The sequence below is a fragment of the Oxyura jamaicensis genome, chromosome 3 (assembly GCF_011077185.1).
Source record: "Oxyura jamaicensis isolate SHBP4307 breed ruddy duck chromosome 3, BPBGC_Ojam_1.0, whole genome shotgun sequence".
NCBI lineage: Eukaryota > Metazoa > Chordata > Aves > Anseriformes > Anatidae > Oxyura > Oxyura jamaicensis.
Genome location: NC_048895.1, coordinates 44,493,138 through 44,516,600, shown reverse-complemented (window position 1 = coordinate 44,516,600; position 23,463 = coordinate 44,493,138). Strand labels below are relative to the sequence as shown.

The window sequence follows — 23,463 nt, the reverse complement described above, 5'->3', positions numbered from 1 at the left end:
AGGGCGCATTGGTTAAGTGACAGTGAAGTATTAAAAATGAAACAGAACAGTATTTTGAAACTTATCCAAGGTCTTCACTGAAACACATTCCCTTTTCAGTTAAAAAATAAAAATAAAAAATGAAAAAAAAACTTGAGAGCTGCATGTTTTTTTTGCTTGCATTGATCCTGCCCCATTACCAAAATGCAGATGCTTGTTGATTGGAAATGAATTTACCCCATTGTACCTATATAAAAGTCAAAAGAAAGATAATGTTGTTCTGTTCTTTGTACTTGAGGACTTTCCTGTACGGATTTGAGTAATCTTGGTTGTCTGAATATAGTCACTGGATCATTTTTTTCTCCTAATGCACCAGAGACAGCATCATCAATCAAAAATACTTATTTAGAGAGAAATTGTTGCTGTTCCTAATGTGTGATAAAAGCTGAGCCTTACACCAGGCTTGGTATGTTGTTACTTTTTGAAAAGCAGTGTCATCTAAGTTACCTTGATACTGCATCGTAGAAGCAAAGGACAGCAGTATCTCTGCCCTAATGGGATGAGCTGCCGTCTGGACATTCACCTTGTCCCTGCTTAAGGCGCAAGCTTAAGCGAGTAGCTTAAATGAGGCAGTTAAAACTGATGAGACGAACCCCATCTGTTAAAGTTGTTGACAGATGCTGAACTTGAGCTACAGTCTTAAGGCTTGAAAACATTGAAGAAATGTTTTCATAAAGCAAACAACTAGAAGCTTTAGCTCCCTACAAGCATTGGAAGCATACACAATTTTTCCCCACCATGCAATACTTCTTTTAAGTTGAAATTAGAGGAAAATAGACTTAATAATTAAGTAAATAAAATCCTTTAAATCTTTACAGCAAAAGTTGGGCTTGTAAAAGCTGCCGTAAGCTACTGAGTGATGTGAAATGCCTGTTTTCTGTTCTGAATGCATTAGCAAACTGTTTGCTTAGGTGCATCTTTACAGCAAATCTAACACAAATAGCTGTGTGTTCAGATCTGGTGGACTAATAGAGCATAAAAAATACACTTGTTCATCTCAAAGAAGGCATTCTTTTGAGGTCACAGTTAAGGTCATTGGAGGAAAAAGAAAAGGATTTTGTTTTGTTAGTCTTCTCTCAGTTGTTGATAATTGGTACATTATGTGTTCAGTGCTTAGTACTTCCTAACATTCAGAGCATGAATATTTGCTTCAAGAAAATCATTAACAGATTTGATAAGCCTAATTTATGGCCCGGTATTCCCTTTCAGGAGGTAGTACAGTGCAGTGAGACCTCAAGCTCGAATACCAAAAAGACTTGGTGTCTGACACACTAAGAAAGTGATAAAAGCACAGCCCAAAGTCCACATGCCCCAACTGCAGATAGAACTAGATGTGACTGCCTGTATTCCACACCCGTGAATGACCGTCGTAATGAGAGCTTCCAGCTGGGTCATCTCCCTTATTAACAGAGGAGAGTGTGCAGAGGCTCCCTTGTATTTCTGTTTGTTCTCCCAATAGGAAAAGTGTTCTTCAAGCCAGTTGAAGCCTGAATGGCAGAGCTGGTGTGCTGGAGCTGCTGTGCAAGCTGCCAGGACTCTTGTGTGGGGTACGAGGGGGTGTCAGGGACAGGCCTGAGAAATTGTGAGAGCCGAGGAAGTTTTTGGCGTAAGCTCCATTTTGCATTCCTCCTTCCTCCCAGTCCAGGTTTCCAGCCATTTGAGAGGTTGCAAAATCTTCTATCACTTGTACGAGCTAAAAGGACTGAGAAGAGTATTTTATTGTTGGTTTTGGGAAACTCATTGGGCATGGAAATGCTGAACTTCACTAAAAGCAATTACCTTCAGCAATAAGAATGCAGCTTGTGAGCCATTTAGGCTTTTAGGATTTCAAATATGTCTTAATATAGAAAGACCATGAAATAGATGCTTTGTTTATTTTTTTCCAGCGCGTGGCTCGTTCCCAGGAAGAACTCAGAGATAAAGTTTTCCAGCCAGACAGGAATCGCTTGGAAGTTGTTATACGGAAGGACGTGGAGTACATTGATCGGAAGTCAGACAGCGATCAGTGGATGAATTCATCTGTGGATTCCAGCACCTCTAGCCAAGAACACCTGAACCATTCATCCAAACCAGTTTCGCCTGGTTCTTGTTTAACTAAAAGTGGACCTGGCCGTTGGAAAACTCCAGCTACGAGCCAGCCGACTCCAGTGGCCATTTCCCAGCCCATCAGAACAGATCTTCCTCCGCCACCACCACCTCCTCCAGTGCATTATGCAGCTGAATTTGATGAACCACAAATGGATTTGCCTCTGCCTCCCCCTCCTCTGCCAAATCAGATAGGAGCACAAGCATCTTCCCAGGTGGCTGCTGCTGAGCGTAAAAAAAGAGAAGAGCATCAGAGGTGGTATGAAAAGGAAAAGGCACGTTTGGAAGAAGAACGAGAAAGGAAGCGTCGTGAGCAGGAGAGAAAACTGGGCCAAATGCGTTCTCAGCCCCTAATTCCTGCTCAGCCTGTGGTTCCTCCTGTTTCCCTCCAACAAGTGAAATCAGAAAAGCCTTCAACGTTGCAGAGGCCTCAAGAAACAGTCATTCGAGAGTTGCAGCCACAGCAGCAGCCTCGGACTATTGAGCGCAGAGATCTTCAGTACATTACAATAAGCAAGGAAGAACTCTCCTCTAGTGACAGCCTCTCTCCAGATCCCTGGAAACGGGATGCTAAGGAGAAACTGGAGAAGCAGCAACAGATGCACATTGTGGACATGCTGAGCAAAGAGATTCAGGACCTTCAGAACAAGCCTGATCGCACAGCCGAAGAGAATGACCGTCTGCGCAAACTCATGCTGGAGTGGCAGTTCCAAAAGCGGCTTCAGGAGTCAAAGCAGAAGGATGAAGATGATGATGAAGAGGAGGATGATGATGTGGATACTATGCTCATCATGCAGCGACTGGAGGCAGAAAGAAGAGCAAGGGTAAAAGGGGATAATCCTTTCTAGATAAAAGCATAGTAAATGTTTATCTCAGGGGGTTCTGTGGATTTGTCTGAGTATTTTGATGTCCTTATAGGGTAAAGAAGGATGGGCTTTATGGGCTCTAAATGTCTTTGATAAAATTGCTATAGGAGCCGTCACTAGCTTACAGTGGCTTTACCATTTAAGTGATGAAAGTACCATAGCTACCTATTATAGAATCTAAGTTGACAGTCAAATTTACTTTTCTGGTTGTGGGTGTAGAAATGCTCTTCGGATAAAGGGATTTTGCTGTGTAGCTGGAGCAGGATTAGAAAGTGAAATATGGGATGGAATTTGCTTACAGGAACACAAGCAAAACAATTTGAAATTACAAAAAAACTGTAGCAAAATTGGGGACAAAAATTCCTGGTTTTTTTTTTTTTTGTTGTTGTTGTTCCTCAAATAGAGTTACCTATAAGAGTTCTTATTTAAGTTCTTATTTACAGTCCTGTATCCATAAGACTGAACACCTCCTGTTTCCAGAGAACTGAGGTTCCACCATGTTGGTCCTCTCCAAGTAGGGGCTGGGGTGTGAGGCAGACATTATTTCTGCATTTACCACCACCTCAGTGGTGACACTAACAGTGCTGGGTGGAAGCATAAGGCTGAGCCATGTGGTTTTGGGGTATTGTAACAACTCGTGTACCCTGCCTAGGGCTCCAGCTCAAATGTACCCAGATTTTGCATAGTGTACAGTTTAATCAGTATTTAAAAAGGTTTGCTTACATTACCTTCAGTACCATGAAAGCTCATAATATAATTAATGAAATAATGCAACTGAATAGTATGATAAAGCTTTTATCCCTCTGCTGGTGGTGGTTGTCTCTCAGAATCTCTTAAAGCTATTGTTACTGGGAAGCAATTCCTATAGGAGAATGTTTCTCTTTTCTGAATAATAGCACTGATGCCAAAGTTGCATACCAATAGCTGTGCTCTAAAAGGCTTAAAAACTAGCTCTGTAATACACTGTATTCTGTTTATCTTGAACAGCTGACTTAATTCTGTGATAAGCAGTTTTTACTTGTTGAGAAATGCTTGCATGTGTATTTTGACATTCAGAAATTGCTATCAGCTTGAGTAGGATTTGAGTTCAGGATTGTTTTGGCAGCTTGATTTCCCGAACTTACTCTTCTCACGTTTGCTGCAGTCTGCATTGCTTTCCTTTTTTCATGTGGCTACCTGTATTGCTGGTTAAAACAACAGATACCTCAAGCTTGGAAACTGAAGGAAGGAAAGTTTAAATGTATAATTGGCAACCTGATTGTGTTAATATGTTATTCATAGCACATAGGCAGTTATCTGTAGGCATAAAAATTATCCATATAAAACTGCCATTTTTACACACAGTCTTTTAACGTTTTACTGTAGCAAAGCTTAAAAAAAGAAAAGTCTTGTGTCGTTAATAGAAAGCCAGTTGTGTTGCATAAAGTAACTGTCTTCTCTGCAAGTGCTGGATTTAAAATACGATTTGTGCATAACGGTCTTCCTTCATTTTGGAACATTTTGAAACTAAAAACTACCAGTTGTCTTGAACTGAAATAAAGTTTGCATTTGAGTTGCATTTCACTGTCTGTACTACAAGAGATGCAATAAATAGCATCTCTAGAGAAAACCTGAGTTTTCAATGAGTCAAACCAGTATTGATATAAAAAATTGATTGATTGTTTGCATTTCTTTATTTCAGGAATTTGCCAAATTCAGTTCCTTTTCTAAAGCAGCTGACTTAACAAATAAAAGAAAATGCTTTTAAAATAGAACAAGTCTAACCTATCTTTGTTTTCACTGTGCATCTTTCTTTTTTCCCCTTTCTTACTACCTGCAGCAGACTGCTGTGCCAGCAATCTCTGTTCTAGATTTGGTATGTTTGTTTCTTTCCCTTTAATATCTCTTTCACGTTTCAATTTCTGATTATTAAGAACAATCCCATGTGCTTTGGATGATGATTAGCCATCTTTGGGTGTTCAAAAATCATTTTGATGCAATTAACAGTAAGTTAATTGTACGCATGCATTTGAATGTTTCCAGATGTGGTGACTCATTTCCCTGTGTTTCTCTCCTTTTAGATGTTATGTTCTGCTTGCAGGCTTGATTTGTTTGTTGTAGCAGTACTCTGATATAAAGCTGTGTATTTGATGTTTTGTAATTGTGTTTATAAAATCTACTAAGCAGTTCATACGAACAAATTGTGAGGTAAGATTTCTTCCTTTCTCTTTTCTCCCTTTCAGGCTTTAGAAAAGCTTTAGCAACACCATTCCCTTCAGATTTGAAGTGAAACTGTCCTGAGAGCCTGCTAATACAGATCATTTAAATTCTGTCGATAGCAAGCTTACATAGCCTATTATATCGGCTGTCAGGTTCCCATCCTGCCCTGTGATGGCTTAACGCACTCTTTCAGCACATGCTGAAACCTGCTATTTACAGGTGTTAAAATCTTCTCATTAAAGTAAAAAGTGGATCGTAAACTCAGAAATTACTTCTGAACTAGTATTTCCAAGTAGGTCATGTAAAAACGCAATTACTAAGTTAGCATACTTTATTTTCTCTAAATTTCAGTTTCAGTTCGTTAATACCATTCTCTGTCTTCTGAAATATGACAGACTTTTAAATTGGGCAAGTCACTGCTATGAATTCAGTTAATTCAGTATTTCATTGCTCTCGTTGGAAACGGATATGTGGAAAAAAAAAGTTTTATGTCTCTGAGAATATATCACCGCCACGGTGTATTCTCGGTAATTAGTGTGCCAGCTTGAAAGAAGGTTAACACTTGCAAGTCCTGTTAGTATAATTAATCTGAGGTGCTGCAGAAACTGTAAATATAATTGCTCAAAATACGGATTTGGATATTAAGCACTTTTAATATGCATCCTTCAGTACATGTATCTGAGGTGTTCAGCTTTGTCTCTGTGGTACATCAGTGTAAAGGTGAAGCATGTAAGCTTTGGACAAGCCGGGAGTCATGGATTTTTCAGACTTAGTATCTGTCAATATTTTTCTTATTACTGCTCCTGTATTTACTTTTTGGTTAAGCCTTGATTTCTGGAGCTGTGACCAGGTAGATAAAGTTCTTTGCCAAGCAGGCTGTAAACTTCTGGACCTTTGTGCTACAGAAAGTTGTGAAGGCAGACAGTATCAGCAGCTTTAAAAGGGGATTAGACAAATGCATAGACATCACGCCTGTAAGTAGCTAATCAAAGGATTACTCCGTTACCAACTGACATCTCTACTACAATGCTGGGGAAATACTACAGGAACGGACCACAGAAATGGCCAGGCTCACTTGCAGCTCTCCTTGCCCTTGTCAGATGCAGAATACTGCACCAGATAATCAGTGGCCTGAATCAGCAGAGCATTTATGGTGTTTGTAAATTTAGCCTTGAGACAAGCAAACAAAAAAAGCTAGTTCTGAACTAGATTATGTTGAAAGCTGTAACCAGCAAATACCTTTTTTTTTAATTTCATTTTTTCTGATTTTCATACTGTTCATATGACTTTCTGAGTATAGTTGCATCTCTCCTTTGCCACTTCATATACCCAAGAACTTCTTTATTTATAGAAAAACAAGTACACTTCAAAATGCTCAGTGCTTTTTTGTCTGTATGCCTGACATGAGCATTGGCAATATCTATTCTGCTAATTAAATGGCACATAAAAGTAGATGAATCAATAATGCGTGAATTGACAGCCTGCCTAGTGATTGTGTTTTTAAAATCCCTGGGCTGCTAGTAAGTCTAACTCAGCTTTAGTTTACCTCTATACCTACTTATTTATGACAAGTTCATCTGGAGCTTTATTTAAAGCATTCTCAGCAGTGCTTGGAGAAATTTTGTTTTATTTGGAATCTGAGATTTGCTGAATGCATGCCAGTCCCATGCATATCTTCACACTTCTGATACTCCAGAATCCTCTCTACTTCTCTCTCCCTGTTATTCTCCTCTGGCACTCAGTTGAGGGCCGTATAGGGATCTTGAAAGTGTGTGAGTTCAGTTTGGATTACATCCCTCTGTGATAGCTGCTGTATTCCCACTTGTGCCTTGTATATCATTTCTGGCCTTTTTCCTAGGTATTATGTTTAGAATATGTTCCCACTTGGATGGGCTGTCTTCCACAGTTGTTATAATCACGTGTTGACATCAGTTCCCACATGGCACCCTGCCCAGTTTTCCCTTCTTTCTTTAGATAAGTTCACAAGAAAATAAAACAAATCAGTCCTACTTCCCCTTTAATTTACTTAGAAATATTTTCTTGTTCAAGTACATTTGATTAGGGATATTTGCTACTAAGCAAAAAGGTATCCATGCAGTAACTGGGGATCAGTAATTACCATGTTTAGTTTTTCTGTAAATGGGATTGGGACAGAGTCAAGGGGTTCTCTGGTATTTTTTCTACTGTACAGTTTTTGCTTGCCTTTTTTTTTTTTTTGAGGAAATTACTTCTCTCCTATGAACTCCTCCAAATTAGTAGCTGTCTTTCCTTTTGACAACACTATTACCTCCTCTGCTAAAATAATGTCTTCTTAATAAACAAGACTGACAGGGCCTTAATACAAGTAGGCAGTAGGTTAATTACTTTATCCCCTGCTCTACATTATATACTGAGCTTCATCTTTATGTGATTTTCAGTTAGGAATTAGAAAAGTTTTAGCTCCCAATAAGAGGAGTTTACTCAGAAGTAGCATTCTGGGAATATGTTTCCCAAACTCCTGCCCAAATTAAATGATTACTTTGTTCTTTAGCTTTCATGCTCAAGCGTAGTGGTTCTTAAGACTTCAAATTGGAGGGGGGGTTTGTGCAGTTAGTCTGAATAGCTGCTCTAAGATATATACACAGTTGTTTTCAAGATGCTGTTGTATAAGGTCGTAAGATCACTGTTCACGTAGCATTTTTCTTACAGCTGAGGTAAATAATTACTAGAAAATTAGTAAAATAAAAAAATGTTCTTTCTAGAACTGATTATAAAATTGATTTGAAAACCTTGGGACAGTACCTAATACAAAGTTCATATGCTTTAAAGCACACTTCTTAATTAAAAGGGGGAGGGGGGGGCAACTAACATGGAAGTTGTCCTCGAAAGGTGTTATTAAAGCTAAATTTCTCTTATGATGATTGCTTTGTGTCTTAAGTCCCTTTCTATGTAAATGTAGCTGGACTGTAGAAACAAATCTAGAAGTAGAGAAATAGCAGTGTTAAATACAAGGGTGTAGTAAAGTATACCAATCAGTGGAGAAGATCTAATGAAAAAGAAAAAAATACTTTAAAACACGTCACAGTAAGAAGCAAAGCAGCATGCAGTCCAGTTTGTTTCTATTTCTGAATATTATTGTGCCAGAGAGTACTCCCACCCACCGAGAGCAGATGCTGTCAGCTTAAGAAGCCATGCAAAGTTTGGATTTTTGCTCACTTCTCTTATCTGTGCAGTGTTTATCACAAGCGTGCATGAAATAGCATTGTCTGTTGGACGTTTGTTCTTCTGAGCTGTTTAATCTGAGTAGTCCAAGATTTCTTTGCCTCACTCTCTGCTTTTTCCAAAACACATCTGTCGCAGATACAGTGGGAGATTTTATTTATCTCCTGGGACTATTTGCAGACATGCTGAGTGAGCCTGTTACTTTAAATGGATTGACCCTTTGACTAATGAGTCGTGATTTTCCAGTGCTTAAATATTAATCCAAAATGAAAAACCAATTGGCTGCTGGAGCTGGGGGCTGTTGCTTCCAAGTATTTAATTTCACTTTGTGCCTATGAGACTGATTGCTGAAGCAGTCTGGAGCTGAGTCACATCAGTCTTGCTAGGGGTTCATATATGAATGCTAAAAATGTCTCTTTTTGCTTTTACGTAGTTCTGTGCTTCTCTGGCGGGGCCCCCCCCCCCCAATTTTTGTTTTTTGTAGGGACTTGTAAGGAAAACAATGTAATAAAGTGTGCTTTTAACAGCTGACAAGTGTACGATATTGGTAGTATAGTGTTTTCTATTGAATGAGTTCTTTTTAGCTGTAAATACTTGTGTTATGGCTTTTTGAACCACCTTATCTGTGTGAGGGATGGGAAATTAAAGGTGTGTCTCTGTTAGTTACAGGACGAAGAACGCAGACGGCAGCAGCAGCTGGAAGAGATGCGCAAGCGGGAAGCAGAAGACAGAGCCCGGCAGGAAGAAGAGCGCCGACAGCAAGAGGAGGAGCGAACCAGGAGAGAGGCTGAAGAAAAGGTTATGGTCTCCTGAGTGCTGCAGGAGTTCTTATGGGCCTCTTCTCTTTTTCCTGGCCAGTAACAGCTCGGGTTTGGGCCATCAGAGGGTAAAATGCACTAGCCTAGCAATAGGGGTCATGGCCCATGGCTTCATTTTACCAATACAATACAAGGTGATTCAATAAACGTGCCATTTGTGGTGCCTACAGGTCAGTGGTATTGCAGAAATATAGTAGGCATACCAGCTGGAGGTTTTCAGGAGTAACAAGGACTTGCTTTCAGAGCCTCTTCTAAAAGTTGCAGCACAAATCAATTGTATCTCCGGGGTTTCTGCAGCCCCGATGTGACTTCTGTAGTATAATGGTTGAGCTAGTGGTGTTGGGCACTGCTCTGTCTCAGAGATGGCACTTGAAGTATTTTTGCAGTAACTGCATTAGAGAGGAAAAAAAAATATGAAATACAGTGGAATGGAGATGAGTACTCCATATTATCTTTCCCATTTCAACTATGGGAGGAGAGGGAACTTCCTTAATTGTTTTCTAGAAAGGAAGAAAACTTCAGCAGATAAATCATTGTGTAATCAAATTCTAAAACTCCAGGCTTCTAGATTGCTTGAGAACATCATACGTGTAGTTGAGAAGCTTTACTGTTCAAAGATGGGAGGCAAAGCACTTTATTTGACATTTGGGTGATAAGTGAGAAGGAAGGAAGGTGTAACTGGACTCAAGTATGTAAACATACACTGAGCTTGCTGGCAGAAAAATGGTATCAAAACCAGCCTGTCTTGTTTTCTGACAGTGATGCAATGCTGCCAAATGACACGTGGATAACATGCTTGAAAGGATTTTCACTGACAGATCTCGACTAAGATGCTTCTACCAACTCAGAACTCAGTGCAGTCTGACCACATTGATGGCATTAGAGAGTAGCACAAGATGAGTTTCATGTTTTTGCTGTAGATAAACAAGATCTTTTTTTTTTTTAAATAACTGACTCAGGGTGTTGAGCAGATAGAGTGGATGTTTTTAAGCACCAAAAAAGGAATGTTCAGATAGTCCCAGCAGAGGTTTTAGTGTGCTTAGACAATTTTTTTGTAACTCATGGTGTCCAAATGCACTTTCATTTATAATCAAGCAAGCTACAGAATAAACTATTGTATAAATTTACAATGTGGCTTAGGCGAGAGCTGAACAAAATTAAATGCTATAAAGTTTAAAACTGTAGAAGTCTTAAAATGGAAAATACGTAGGAGATATTTCACGGCCATTTAAATAGTCAGCAGCCTTGTACAAGTATCATTAGCATGGTTTTTTTTAGAAGTGTGTTTTTTTAAAATGTTTGTTTTAAAAAAGTTCTTTGTAATTGGATTTTTATGTGAAAGTAGGTTTCCAGCTGATCATACTCAAAGCTTCATTAGGAACCATCTATTCCAAGACTCTGATTTGACATTGCATAAGGCTGCAGCAGAATTATAGAGTTCCTTTTTTAAGATGGTAGTTAATTTTAGTTTATTTTCTCTCCCACAAATTCTTTACAGCATTAGTAAATATACCCGTTATTAACTGTAGTTACATTTTCAGTAATAAATGCTGGAGTTGTCCTTGGTTCACTGGGGCAATTGCCTTAGTTACCACAGGCAGTGGTAAATCTAGAAATAACACCAGCGCTGTTAGAGGACGAATGCCTTTTTTTTCCCTGGCAATAAATATTCTTTGAGTTCATATGGATGCATTGCTCACTGCCAAAAAAGGAGACAAAAAAGATGTTTGTAGTGATGATGGAAAACTTAAATTCCTTAGGCTGAAATGTCTGTCTGTGTTTTTTTTTTTTTCCTCTGGACTTGCAGAGGCGACAGGAAGAGGAGTATTACAATCGCTTAGAGGCTGAAAGGCGCAGGCAGCATGATGAAGCAGAGCGGAGATTGCTGGAACCTGACGAGCCTGGTCTGTACAGACCTCCACTTCCACGGGAATATGAACTCCCATCCCCAACCCCTTCATCTAACGCTCCTCCTCCCCCACCTCAGCGAAACACCTCTTACCTCAAAACACAGGTCCTCTCCCCTGACACGATTTATACTGCCAAGTTTGTTGCATACAATGATGATGAGGAGGAGGAGGATTCCAATCTAGCAGGTCAGGATAAGTACTCCGGCACAAGAAAATCTTATGGTGACTTCCCTCCTGCCACCCTTAAGCCACAGCAGCCCTCCCGCCAGCCTCGCCCAGTTTCAGATGGCCTCTTTCTTTCCAACTCATTCCAGTCATCTCCAGTCAATGCCAACAGTACTGCTGCCAAAAAAAGCCACCCCCCGCCCCCACCAAACAAACCGAGTTTCATCCATGCCAGCAGCTCTAAAGGTAGACTCTGTGAAATCAGTCTTCGCTACAGAACTGTCCTCGTGTCTTCAACTCTGGTGCTGTAGATCGAATCACTTCCTTTGTGATTTTTTTTCACTTAATCACTATTTTCACTATGGTGATCTAACTTAAATCCAGATATTAATGTGAATCTTCCAATTTTTAATTGTTTTGATCTCTCAAATTTCCTTATTCCTTACCCCATTTCTTCAAAGGTAAAAATTCATCTTTTGCACACAATGAATTAGAAATTATTTTAACTGTTACTCGACCAATCCAAAGTACTGTTGGTTTTGGCTTTCACTCTGTATCTTTCAGTGATTTGTTTTGTATGATTGACCATTGGTTACTCAGGGCATCTTGGAAGTATGTCTTTCTTGAACACAGGAATCTTTTTTTTTCTAATGGGTTCGTGAACAGAGCTATCCTCTGCTTTTGGTTTTGGTACCAGGTTTCTGTCTCTTAATAGCATGTGCAAATGGCTTTAAAATGACCTTTCTAGATAAGGTTCTTAAATGTACAAGCACCAAGAGACATACAGACCATGCAGTGAGTTTAATTCATTCAGCATCACTTCTGAATTTCAGCTTTGTACAGTGCAATTTTCTTGCGGAGAGGGACAAAAATATAAATTTAATCTTAGTGCCTTTTGCCTTGCTCCTTCCCTTCAGTTCCGTGCCCTTATATTTCTTTGCCCTCCTCATCTTGTTTCTCTTACAACTCCAAGTGGGCAACCATAATGGAGTTAAATTTCGAGTGGAGTTCTAGTTGCCAGTAGCTTCAGCACCATATTTTATCTGCAGAGTATCAGCTTAGCCACGCTCATTAATTCAACACTTACTCAGTATAAAGTTCCATGCTAAACTTTTGAACTGCTGATACAGGAGAAACCTTACGTATTTTACTCTTTAAATATGTCTATATGTGGATCCTGCTCTATGTGCAGTTTATGAATGTAAGATTTTGTCTTCAGATAGTGTCATCTGCTAGCATTTTCCCTACGTTTGTTTGCTTCTTCTGTATCCTTCTGAAGGGAATGGTAGCCATGACAGTCTCCTTGTTGGACCTTTTTACTTGTGTTAGAATTCAATAGATGTCTTCACAACCAATTCCAACACGTCAAATCATGCTTCTAAAATGGAAAGGGTAGTAAGTCACCTGAGAAAGCAAAGGGAGGTGTTTATGCTGGCTTCTAGCTCAATGACTATCTTGCTGACTAGATTGAAATCTCAGTGACAAATGTGGAAGCCCATGTATGGCATATCCCTGTCCACCTTTTTGGCCATTAAATGCATTATTAAAAGTATTTAATTTCTTTGATCAAAGAGATTGTATTCTCTGGTCATAGGGAGCATGCTAGCCACAAAATCGGTTCTGTTTATCAGAAGCACTTCCAATTCAGCTACACTAGTGTATGAATATGATTTAGGATATGTATGAGACTTTATAAGTCTACAATGCCCTCAGCATCCTGCTTACATCCTTTTCAACTGAGGCTCAAGTTATTTTCCAGCAAGGTATCCTGTTCTTCACAGGACGTATTTTCTTCTGATGCAGACTGCTTCCAGTATCAAAGAGAGGCTCTGCACAGCGTTTTGTAGTTTCATTATTCCTGAAACATCAGTAGGTTAGCTCAGCTATACTTACTGCCCGACTGATACAGTTGCTGCTTAGCAGTTTTGCTGTTTGGGGTCGGTACAGCACCCAAGCTGTATAAAAAAAATCTGTACTGTTACTCATTTAAAGAGGGGAGAAAAACAAAAATTACCCTGGTATTGCCTGTGAGACCTCTTGATGTACTAGTCCCTATGGATTCCACAAGCCCATCAGTCAGTCCTCTCTTGCTCTATCAGAAGTTCCAAATCTTAAACGAAGGTGAGGAAAAGTTTTTGCTTTTCAGTGTGCTGACAGGACCATAAGTAGACACACTGTGTGGTATCTGCCGTGTGTACATGACAAATGAAGATAATTTGGTTACACATGCCTATAATGCATGCAAGCCTACAGATAAACCCACAGCCAGCGGTCTTGTATCTTCATTTTACTTTAGAAGTAGTTGAGTTTTTAAACTCCTTATATGGTACAGAATTAATGAGTTAAAATTAAAGAACGACAAGAAACATACAGAACATACAGGTTCTCTTTAAAAAAGACTGTGGCCATCTACATTGCCAGCTTGCCTTTAGGAATATGCTGAAACAGGCTTCTGAAGTGGAACTTCTGTACTGGATGTCTATACTGAATTTTTATTCTTTCAAGTTACTTTCTTTTTCTATAAACTCTTACTTGAAACAGACTTGAATGTAAAATGTGCCTTCTGTCACAACACAGGCTTCCAAAGGCCATTTCTTCCCTTCCTAGTTTGGTACTTCGAAGGCTGAACGTGTAATAAATTAACTATAGAGCCATCCATCACTAGCTGTCACCACCACTCTTGCTGCCTTCCATCATCCACAACACAGAATGCCATTTCATATTTAATTTCATTCCCAATTCTGCTTTCCGTGAACTTTTATGGAAAAATGAATCTCAGGAAAGTGAAATGTTTGGTGATGTTTTTGTGTGTTCGTTTTTTTCCTGGAAAACAATCAGAAGGACAATCTGCAAAGACTTGGTTAGGTTTTTGGTAATAATTAAGGAGAATTGCAGTATGATGCTTCACCTTTAATAACCTAATTCATAAACCATACAACTAATTCTGAATACTCTTATTTCATAATTTTTAAAATAGCCATGAGAACAGGTTAACTTCACCTGATTGCTCAAGCTTCTATGAAGACTGCCTGCGTAACGTACAAAGCCGTTTGCACAAAATGCAGAATTCACTGTGCAGTTTACCATCTCCCATCTCACTGACTCTTGTTACATTCCTGTCCTTTACGGCTTTTCTCTGTTCTGAATGCTAACTCTAGTAAACCACGCTTCTGCAAATTTTGCTCTCGTAGCCTTCTTCCACTGGGTTGTTTAAAACCATTGGCTCTGTCAACTGAACAAAAAATAAAGCCAACACCAAAGTCAAAACTACTGTCAGAAAGTAGGTGGATGTGTGAACCACAGCCTGTGAATCCGCTTTTCAAAGTAAGCAAGGGTGGTGTTGAATGAATGCATGTCTGAAAGGGGAAAAATAACGCCTTCATACACCTGGCATACCTATTATGATTTGATCTGCTACAAATTTGTGGTGAATAACGTTTAGCCAACAACATGCTAGCTAAATTTACCTGTCTTCCAGCTTCAAACCATCTCTTTTATTGCTTATTTGTAAGTTATGTACACCAGTGGAAGAAGCAAACATTTCTTTCTGTATGAAAGAAGGTTCACAAGACATAACACGTACAATATTTGAGACCAGAGCTGTCTGAAGACAAATCTGGCACTTAATTTTCACTCTTTTCCTGACAGTCATTGAGAATACAGTCTCGAATGCAGATGAAATTAGTATACTTCTTGATTGGAAAGAAAAGGTTTTGTCTTGTGGCCTTTAAAAATAATTAATGTAATGTGCAAAACCTGTGTGTTAGTTATATCAACTTAAACTAAAGGTGCAGTGCTGAAAGATACTTACTTGAAATTTTTTTTAAGAAAAAAGGAGGGGAGAGCATCTTCTGACTGATACAGCTAATGCAGTCAGACTAAAGAGACAAAAGTTCTGATTGCTGAATTGTGAAGGTGCTATATACTAATAATGGCTTAAAAAGAGCAGCTGCAGCTAACTTATGTCCTGTAGAGCTTGTTACAGGACAGTGAAGTGTGTTGCTCTTTCCATCTTTGAACTTTTAATGTCTGTTTTGCTGTAAACCATAATAGGATAAAGACCACGATTAGGTATATGCTGGATAATCTAGACAAAAGGTGTTCTGACATAAAGTCAGGAATAAAAAGTTACAGCTGTTTTGAGGGGGTGATGGAATTCAGTAGTATTGTTATTAAAACATTCTACAAGTCAGATTGAGATTATTTCTTAAAAGAAGCACTGCACCTTTTTGAAGAAATGCAGTATAGAACTTCAATGTTGTAACTGCTGTCCTTCAACTTCCTTTTTCACAAGGAATAAATTCATACACTGGATCTACTGGAGCAACTGTTGGGGCCCATGAAGTTTATCGGGATCCAAGAGACAAAAGATCTAAAAGGTGACATGCAGGAGTCTGTTAAGTGTTAACTTTTATTCGTGGGATGTGGCTAACTTCTGCAGTACTTTCTGTTGTTGTCATTTCTCTGGGGGCTACTAAAGAGTTCTGCAGCTGTCTGTGGAGTATCTTGGATTATAATGAAATGCAAGTAAGGTCTGCACAAGTTTTTAGATGAGCTAAAGTACTACTTTACAAGAGCAAATTTCAGTGCTACAATGAAGTAAACATCCGTAAGAGCTTTATATTCCAGTGCTTTTTCCTAGGCACATGCTGCTGTAGGAAGGCTTGCTAGTTCAGCCGTAACAGCAATGCTGCGCTAATATAGACAGAGCCTTTGTGGCACCTGTGCTTCACTTTGAAAATTGACAAGTAATTCAAGACATTCTGGTTTACATGGCAGAAATGGCCAAGAGCTGCTAATTTGTCTAAATAACAGCGCAATGTCAAAATTAAAGTTATACGTGGAGAACAAAACCTTGCAGCACGCTAAACTAAGTGTCTTTTGCTGTAATCCAAAAAGTTACCAGTTAATACATGTCACTAAGAATTACTATATTTTAAGATACTGTAAATGAGAATTATAACAAAGATTTTCTTTTCCTGTTCTAGTCAAGATACAGATTTACCTGGAGCACCAGAAAACTTGACGTTCAGGGAACGCCAGCGACTTTTTTCACAGGGTCAAGATGTATCCAATAAAGTAAAAGCCTCTAGGAAACTAATGGAACTGGAAAATGAGTTGAACACAAAATAAGATTAAAGCACCTTATCAGATGTAACTGAAGATCTCTGAATTGAGGGATTGAGATGAGGGGCACTACTAGTGAACAGAAAATGAATATTTTCTGAAAGGAGTGACTTTGATTCCTCTATATCTAAGACTGTTAATTAAGATTTAGAGATGTTGCAATAGCAAGAAAACTGATTACTTTGCCAGGAGCTTGTGGTTTATACAATGAAAGCACTGTAAAATTTTAAAGATATGAATCACGTGAAGGTAACTTTTTTTTTCTTTTCTGTTTTCGGGGGTTAAGTTCTTGTGCACCAGACCAAGTAGCACTTGTCAAAGATAAGTTCTGTTTCCTGGTGTTTTACAGACACACTTTTGTTTTAGCTGCTGAGCAGAGAGAGTGAGAATAGCTTGAACTGCCTAAACTAAACTGTGCACTAGAAATTAGTATTTTAGGTTGTTAGTTAAGGCAACAATATCTGGGCCACCTTAAGACTTTATATACAAGTTTGACATACTGTATGGTGTTCATACAATGATCAGCGGCGTATCGATACAGATCTTACCATTATTTAGTATTGGAATAACACATTCTGTAGGTAAAGCCTTGGAATCACGTTTTTACTCTTACATCTTTGTTGGGTCTAAACTGGTTGTGTAGGAGTTCGTGTAGTTACGGAAAAGTCTGTATGTTGTTGCATCCCCATTACATGTGCTTCAAACTTTCAAAAATGTGAAGAGGAGAAAAACCTGGGGTATTTGTTTCATTAAAAATTACATAAGCAATAGATAGTAGGCAACACTAGTGACCCTAGGACCAAAATGTTAGTACCATGTTAAGAACAAGGAATTGCAGTTCCAAGGTTAGCAGAACGGGTGGGTGTGTTTTCCAAAAAAGGTAGATTAGAAGTTACTAAAAAACTAGAAATGCAGTGGGGTTGATCAGTCTGCTATTAGCAGTTCAGCAATATATTTTTTTTTCCTATGGAGAAGTGAATTGGCATATTAAAGAAAAAAATGTAGTGTGAAGCATTGAATATACGATGCTGCTGGCTGGGAGTGGGAATGTTAGTGAGACCTGGTCTGCTGGCAGCAAACCATCTCTACTCATGCTGAAGAAGCAGTGCTAGTAAGCTCTTCTTTAGTCTAGCTGGCTTTACTAACATCCTGTTACTGTTGTACTGAAAATATTTTTGGCAGTTCAAGCTATTTTTTCACACTGTAATAGCCTTATTTAATTTTAAATTGTTAATCTTTTTCCTCCCACGGTGTCTTCAGCTATGCGTATGTGGCTGATGATGTTGGGAATAAGGACCTCATCAGAGTTTTTCTCATTGTGTGATGTTAAGACAATATATATTGTGATTCCAAACAAATTTTCTATTTGACAAAGCCCTTTACTGGCTTTAGATGATTTTTTTTTTCCTGTATCATATTGTTCTCTTATAAATATATATTTAGGGAATTGTGCACACTTCCAAATACAAAGGGGTAGACTTTCACTGCCTTAGGAAAGAAATCACTTTTAATAAGAGTTGTATGATAAATAAATGCAAGTTACTGAAAATTGGAGTGTAAATATTTTTTACTTATTTCAGGTTTCTTATTTGAAAGTGTGCTTTTACCGTTTCACCTGTTAAATATGAAGTAGAAGATTAAACTGGTTCAAAGTGTTAATGAAGGATTTGCATGCTTGCTATGTCTGTTAATCAGGAAAAGCAAGCCTCTCCCAATTTATCTTGAGAACACTAGCAGCCTTACAGTGACAAATTTTTCTTTAGGAAAAAAAAAACATGCTGTGGCTGAATTACTGTTGCTGCTAGAATCTGAAAAAGGCTTAGCGAAAAAAAAAATCTATAACCTTCAGTTGAGTGGATTTGGCCGCTATTGGGCATTCGGGTCAAGTGTGAATATGTGTAAAAGTGCTTTTCATATTTGTCTGTGCATTATTATGAAAAACATCAAAACTGCTGTAGTTTCCCATTTCTACTGTATTTCACTTGCAACCTATTTTTAATAAAGTTTGTATTGTATTTAACTTTGCATTAAATGTTTTTTGTACTGTTCATTATTTGACTCTACATACACAGCTGTATTATCATAAACCAAAGTGGCTTTTTAGTGTTCAGTGCTCAATAGCTGCATCGATGACCTGAACAAGTGATTTTTTTCCAGCTTATCCAGCAGCTTATGAAATAGTAAGTGTTGGTGGGATTGATTATGCAGATTGGATTATGGTGAATGTTGATCTCCTTATTTTGAACACAGGATAACTTTCTGTCAAAGTCTCTGAAAAGAAGACTTAGTTTTGTCTGATGCTGACGTCTGGAGGAGTGGATTCAAATTCACTGGGTGGTTTTGCATGAAGGTTGAATTAAAGGACTTAAGAATGGTACTCCAATTGTTGGATTAATAATATTAAATGACTTGCTTCCTGATGGGAGACAACAGTTTAAGTTCTGCTTGGGCGTGGGGGCAGCAGGAAAAGGCCCCAGTGAAATGCTGTAGCTTCCTGCTGCTGTAGCTGAATGGCTGCTGTGGCCCAGATCAAGAGCAGCGTACACCTGTTTCCTGGTGAGTACCTTCATCTTTTGAGTTGTGTGGTCTGCCTCTGGAGTCATCAAAAGTGCTAATAAGGACATCTCTGGGTTTTCGTATGAATGCATATAAAGGCAGGGAAGAAGCTATAGAAATGACAGAAACCCAAAAGCGCCATTTGGGATGTTGTAAGGAAATCAAAGGAAAAAGTGCTGCTTTATTTATTTATTTTTAATATGAGACTAGTCATTGCCAATTCTGTGTCATGCAAAAAAACACTAGTCTACATGGGATGGTGGTGGTAAAAGTATGGTATGCAACAGTGCTAGTGTATTCTCAGTGGGAAAACTGTTGCAAGTTTTGAGCAGTGCCTTGCAGGGTTGTGGTCAGACTTGCAAAGTGAGCACACTAATGTGATGCTGTTAAACAATGCAGCACCTGCTTTGCCTTAGGGATATGGCGAGTCATCCTCAGTAGCATAGCTCTTGGTATTTTAGTTGGTTATTACCCCTATGACAACAGCTATGTGTAAATGACACATTCGCAGCCAAGTCTGCTGCTCCCAAGAAATGCTATCTTAAATCTGTTGTATTATCCCTGCTGCACCTCTCATTCACATATATTGCTTTTCAGCTGCTTTTATGTGCTGCTAGTTCTATAGTCTTGTTAATATTTGAGGAAAAGGGAGAGGAATTAAGAAAGAATTAAGAAACTGACAAAGTCCATAAGACATATCCTGTTTACTGAAATAAACTATTTTCTTGATCATACAGATTGCTGTTTGTAGATCGAGCAATGAGTACACAAGCAGCAGAATAAGCAAATAAGATCTTTCTCTTTTACATCCCAATTCAATGACTTATGATAAATTACAACAAAAAAAATGTGATAACGATAAGCTTCACTAAGAACAGTCTTAAAATTCATATAGTAATTCACATGACTTTGCTAGTAAGACCAGGCAAACATTTGGTTCTTCCTCCTCTTGTTTTGTCAAATGATAGTGCTGTCTGAAACAGTCGCTTAGGGACTGTGTGGTGGTGAGGGCAAAGCCATGCAGATTAAGCAGTCTGACTTCTTTCCTGGCTGTAGTGGCAGATAAACTGCTTAGGGAGGTCGTGTAATCCACCTGCTTGGAGAATGCCAGTTTATTCTTAGCAGCAGATGGATATTGAGGACTGCCCTACAGCTACTGAAGTAGATGTCTTGCTTAAGAAATGAAGTATTTACAGCTTCCATGAATACTGTGTGCACAGGGATGGGTTAATTTCACTAATGTGTTTTGAGTGTAAATACATGAATGTGTGAAGAACATGAAATTCTCTAAAGGTACATTCTTACTACCAGAGTAAAACAAGTTGCATTTTTACTACTAGAGCTTTTTCTTTTGGAGCAAAGTGAGATAATTCCCTTGTAAAATCTCTTCAGACAGAAAATCTCAGTAGCTTTTCCTCTCATCAGGTCAAGCATCTTGATGCTTACTCCTCACTCCCTCCTCCCTCTGTATAGTTCTGGGAGCTGTAAGCTGCACATTGCTTGTAATTCTTTTCTACAATGCAGGATGATAGCAGGACTTTATAGGGAAGAGCAGAGATGGGGCGAAATTAGACAAACTGCAATAAAACATTTAAGTGCAGCTCACTTGTTCTTCAGCTTGGGGGGGGGGGGCAATGATGACAAACTATGTACTCTTCTGCAGAAGATTGAACCAACCAACAGGTTTGTGAGTACTGGGATCACTTAGGTAGTACTATCACTTAGGTAGTAGTGTCAACATTTAGGGAGAACCTGTTCAGGCGATCAGTGCCAATTCTCTTCAACCCTTGGCTACAAGTATGTCTGTCTAGAACAATGAGAGGCATTTAAATAAAATTGGGTTGAGGAACGAAGTGGATGGTGTCTTTGGAAGCTTTAAAGGATAGGCTGTGCTGAACGTGGCAAAGGTGCTGTCATTTAGGCAGTAGAAAATATAAAGGCAAGCAGCAGTGAATCTCTCGGTGTTTGGCACAAAAGCAACCTTATCTCAGTATTTTTCAGAGTGCTTTTCTACCTATTTTGTTTCTAGTTGCTGCTTTGGGAATGGTGTAATGGACAATTCATATCAGAATGCTGAAGCTGGCATCTCATTAGTGCCTTGTTTCCACTACTGGGATTAACGTGGAATGCATCAGCAGTATTCAACACAATGCTAATTCATTAGCTTTTATAATCCACCGTAGTGTTTCACTGATGTTAAAATTAATAGAGTAAAATGTGCAGTAGATTCGGTCAATGTGATGAAATTTCTGGCCCTCTGGTTCCCCAGGAGCATCTCTAACAAGGTAGGACTGACTCTGCTTTTGCAGGGAGAGGACAGAATCAAATTGGCAGAAGTTTGTGGAAAAAATGACTTCAAAGGATCGGTGTAGAAAAGCATGCTGGCGTACAGCCTTGCAGTGTTTCCAGAAGACGAATTTTTGTTTGTTTCTTGCTTAGATCTCACTGCCAGCCTGTTTTGTTCCCTGTCAAGCACCTTATCCTGAGCTTTGGATGTAGAAGGAACACTCCCAAGAGAACTGCTGCAGCAGGGGTGGGTCACAGGTCCCACTGTGGGTTTTCGATACCGGTGGGGCTGAGCTTTGAGTACTGTCCAACAGTCACCTCTGCACAAAGGCACGACTAAAGGGTAGTACGTGCATGCCTGGTTTGGGCTAGCAGTTCCAAGTCAGGGGTAAGGGATGTTCTCTTTCTCTGGCCGACAGGAACCACATTTCTCATCTCACAGGGGCCAAGAACCACCGATGAGGGGACAAACCCATTTAGCTTCAGGGCCCATCCTCCCCAGGTGAAGCTGAGTTGCGCTGGAAAACAGCCTTGTTCTGACGTGGCCGCCGTGGCCTCTACCCCCCAGAGCTCCACGGCAAGAATCGCTATGCCCCTGAGCTATTAACGGAGTCCCGAAAGCAGCTGCTGTTGAGAGTCCCATTGCCATCCTTAGCGTCGCGCAGGCTGGGAACGCTTTGTTTCTAAACTGGCTTGAAGTTAGGGAGAAGACGTGGGAGAAGAGTCGGGCCCTATCAGAAGGGGATGCCTTTGTGATTATGCTGCTGCCTTGGGCCACCCAACAAACCACAGACGTACATAAACCAGAACTCCCCCCCGGTCACACGGGGACGGGAGGGAGGGGCCTGGGGCCGCCTCCTCAGCCTCCCCCGCCTGCCTCCGCCCCTCCAGCGCCCTCCCTGCGCCGCGATTGGTGGCTCCCGCTGCCACTCAAGTTGCCGCCGTGGCCTCGGGGCTACCCCTCCGTCCAATCGCAGTGCCCGCCGGCGGAGGGGAGGTGCTTGTCACCATGGCAGCGCCGCGGACGCCCCGGCCGCCTTTCTCATTGGCCGCTTTAAATCCCCGGGGGGCGGGGGGAGGAGCGAGGCGCAGCTCGGCGCGGTGCGGCAGGGCGGCGGGGAGCGCGATGCGGCCGCGCGGCGGGAGCGGCCCGGGGCCCGTGTGGGCACAGCGCGTCCGGCAGCTGGAGCGCAGCCTGCGGGTGAGGGGCGGGGCCTCTGGGTGGGTGGGCGGGGCTTCGGGTGTTGTGGGCGGGGCTTCGGGTGTGATAGGCGGGGCTTCGGGGGGGCGGGGCCGGTGTGACTGGGGTTGACCTGATGGCTCTGGCTCCCGCAGCGAGGCCGCTGCTCCTCTTGTGCCCCTTTCTGTTAAAAGTATATTTCTAATAATTGAAATCCACAGTCTGTTCACATTTCAGTGAAGCTTTGGTACTGTTTCATGTAGCATCCTTCTGGGCAGGACGCTCAGTCCACGGCTAGACAAAAACATAACACAATGGCTGAACAATTGGGCTCAGAGGGCTGCAAGGGGGTCGCATCAGGCCAGCGGGCAGCCACGGGTGGGGTTCTGCTGGGCTCCGCCATGCAGCCAGTTGTCTTCAAGGCTTTCATAAATGTAGGGCTTGAAGGCGCACAGAAGAAGTGTGCGGATGGCACTGAACTGGGAGGAGCTGTTGGCTCTCCCAGGGGCAGTGAAGCCTTGCAGGAAAACGTAAAGCGTTAGAGGTCTGGCGCATACCAGTTGTGTGAAGTTTACGCATGAGCATGAGCGTGATTTCTGCACCTGGGATGGGGCAGCTCCGGCTGTGTGTACTCACTGGGGGGATGAGAGGCTGGAGAGCAGCCCCGCAGGAAGGGAGCTGGGGGTTGTCAACAGCAAGTAGAACACAAAGCCATGAGGTGCCCTGGCAGCCAAAACGGCCAGCTGTACCCTGGGGGCACGGCACTGCTAGCCAGTGGAGGGAAGGGATTGTCCTGCTCTGCTCTGCACTGGTGCGGCCTCACCTCCAGCACTGTGTGCAGTTCTGGACAGCACACTATAAAAAGGACATGTTGTAAAGCATCCAAAGAAGGGCTACAAAGGTGGTGAAGGGTCTGGAGGGGAAGATGCCTGAGGAGCCCCTGAGGTCCTTGGGTCTGCTCAGCCCCGAGCAGAGCAGGCTGAGGGGAGGCCTCATGGCGGCCTGCAGGCAGAGGGGCAGGCGCTGAGCTC

General features: G+C 40.8%; 2 protein-coding genes across 26 annotated transcripts in view; both read left to right on the top strand.

Annotated features, from left to right (window-relative positions):
* The window catches only part of AFDN (afadin, adherens junction formation factor), a 128,731-nt gene extending 110,294 nt beyond the window's left edge, over positions 1–18,437 (top strand). For 8 of the 25 annotated variants that reach the window (XM_035320302.1, XM_035320295.1, XM_035320306.1 and 5 more), the window contains 6 exons: positions 1,926–2,948; positions 4,810–4,845; positions 9,054–9,188; positions 11,016–11,529; positions 15,578–15,662; positions 16,272–18,437. In XM_035320302.1, the coding sequence (XP_035176193.1) occupies positions 1,926–2,948; positions 4,810–4,845; positions 9,054–9,188; positions 11,016–11,529; positions 15,578–15,662; positions 16,272–16,416 (1,938 nt within the window). In that variant the 3' untranslated portion in view covers positions 16,417–18,437. Of the gene's footprint in view, positions 1–1,925; positions 2,949–4,809; positions 4,846–9,053; positions 9,189–11,015; positions 11,530–15,577; positions 15,663–16,271 lie in introns of those variants that run through there. The other 17 variants (XM_035320309.1, XM_035320310.1, XM_035320313.1 and 14 more) reach the window with 12 other exon arrangements.
* Positions 18,438–22,329: 3,892 nt separating this feature from the next.
* The window catches only part of KIF25 (kinesin family member 25), a 41,931-nt gene continuing 40,797 nt past the window's right edge, over positions 22,330–23,463 (top strand). The window contains exon 1 of the mRNA XM_035322200.1: positions 22,330–22,453. Coding sequence (XP_035178091.1) covers positions 22,379–22,453 — 75 coding nt within the window. The 5' untranslated portion in view covers positions 22,330–22,378. The remainder of the gene's footprint in view (positions 22,454–23,463) is intronic.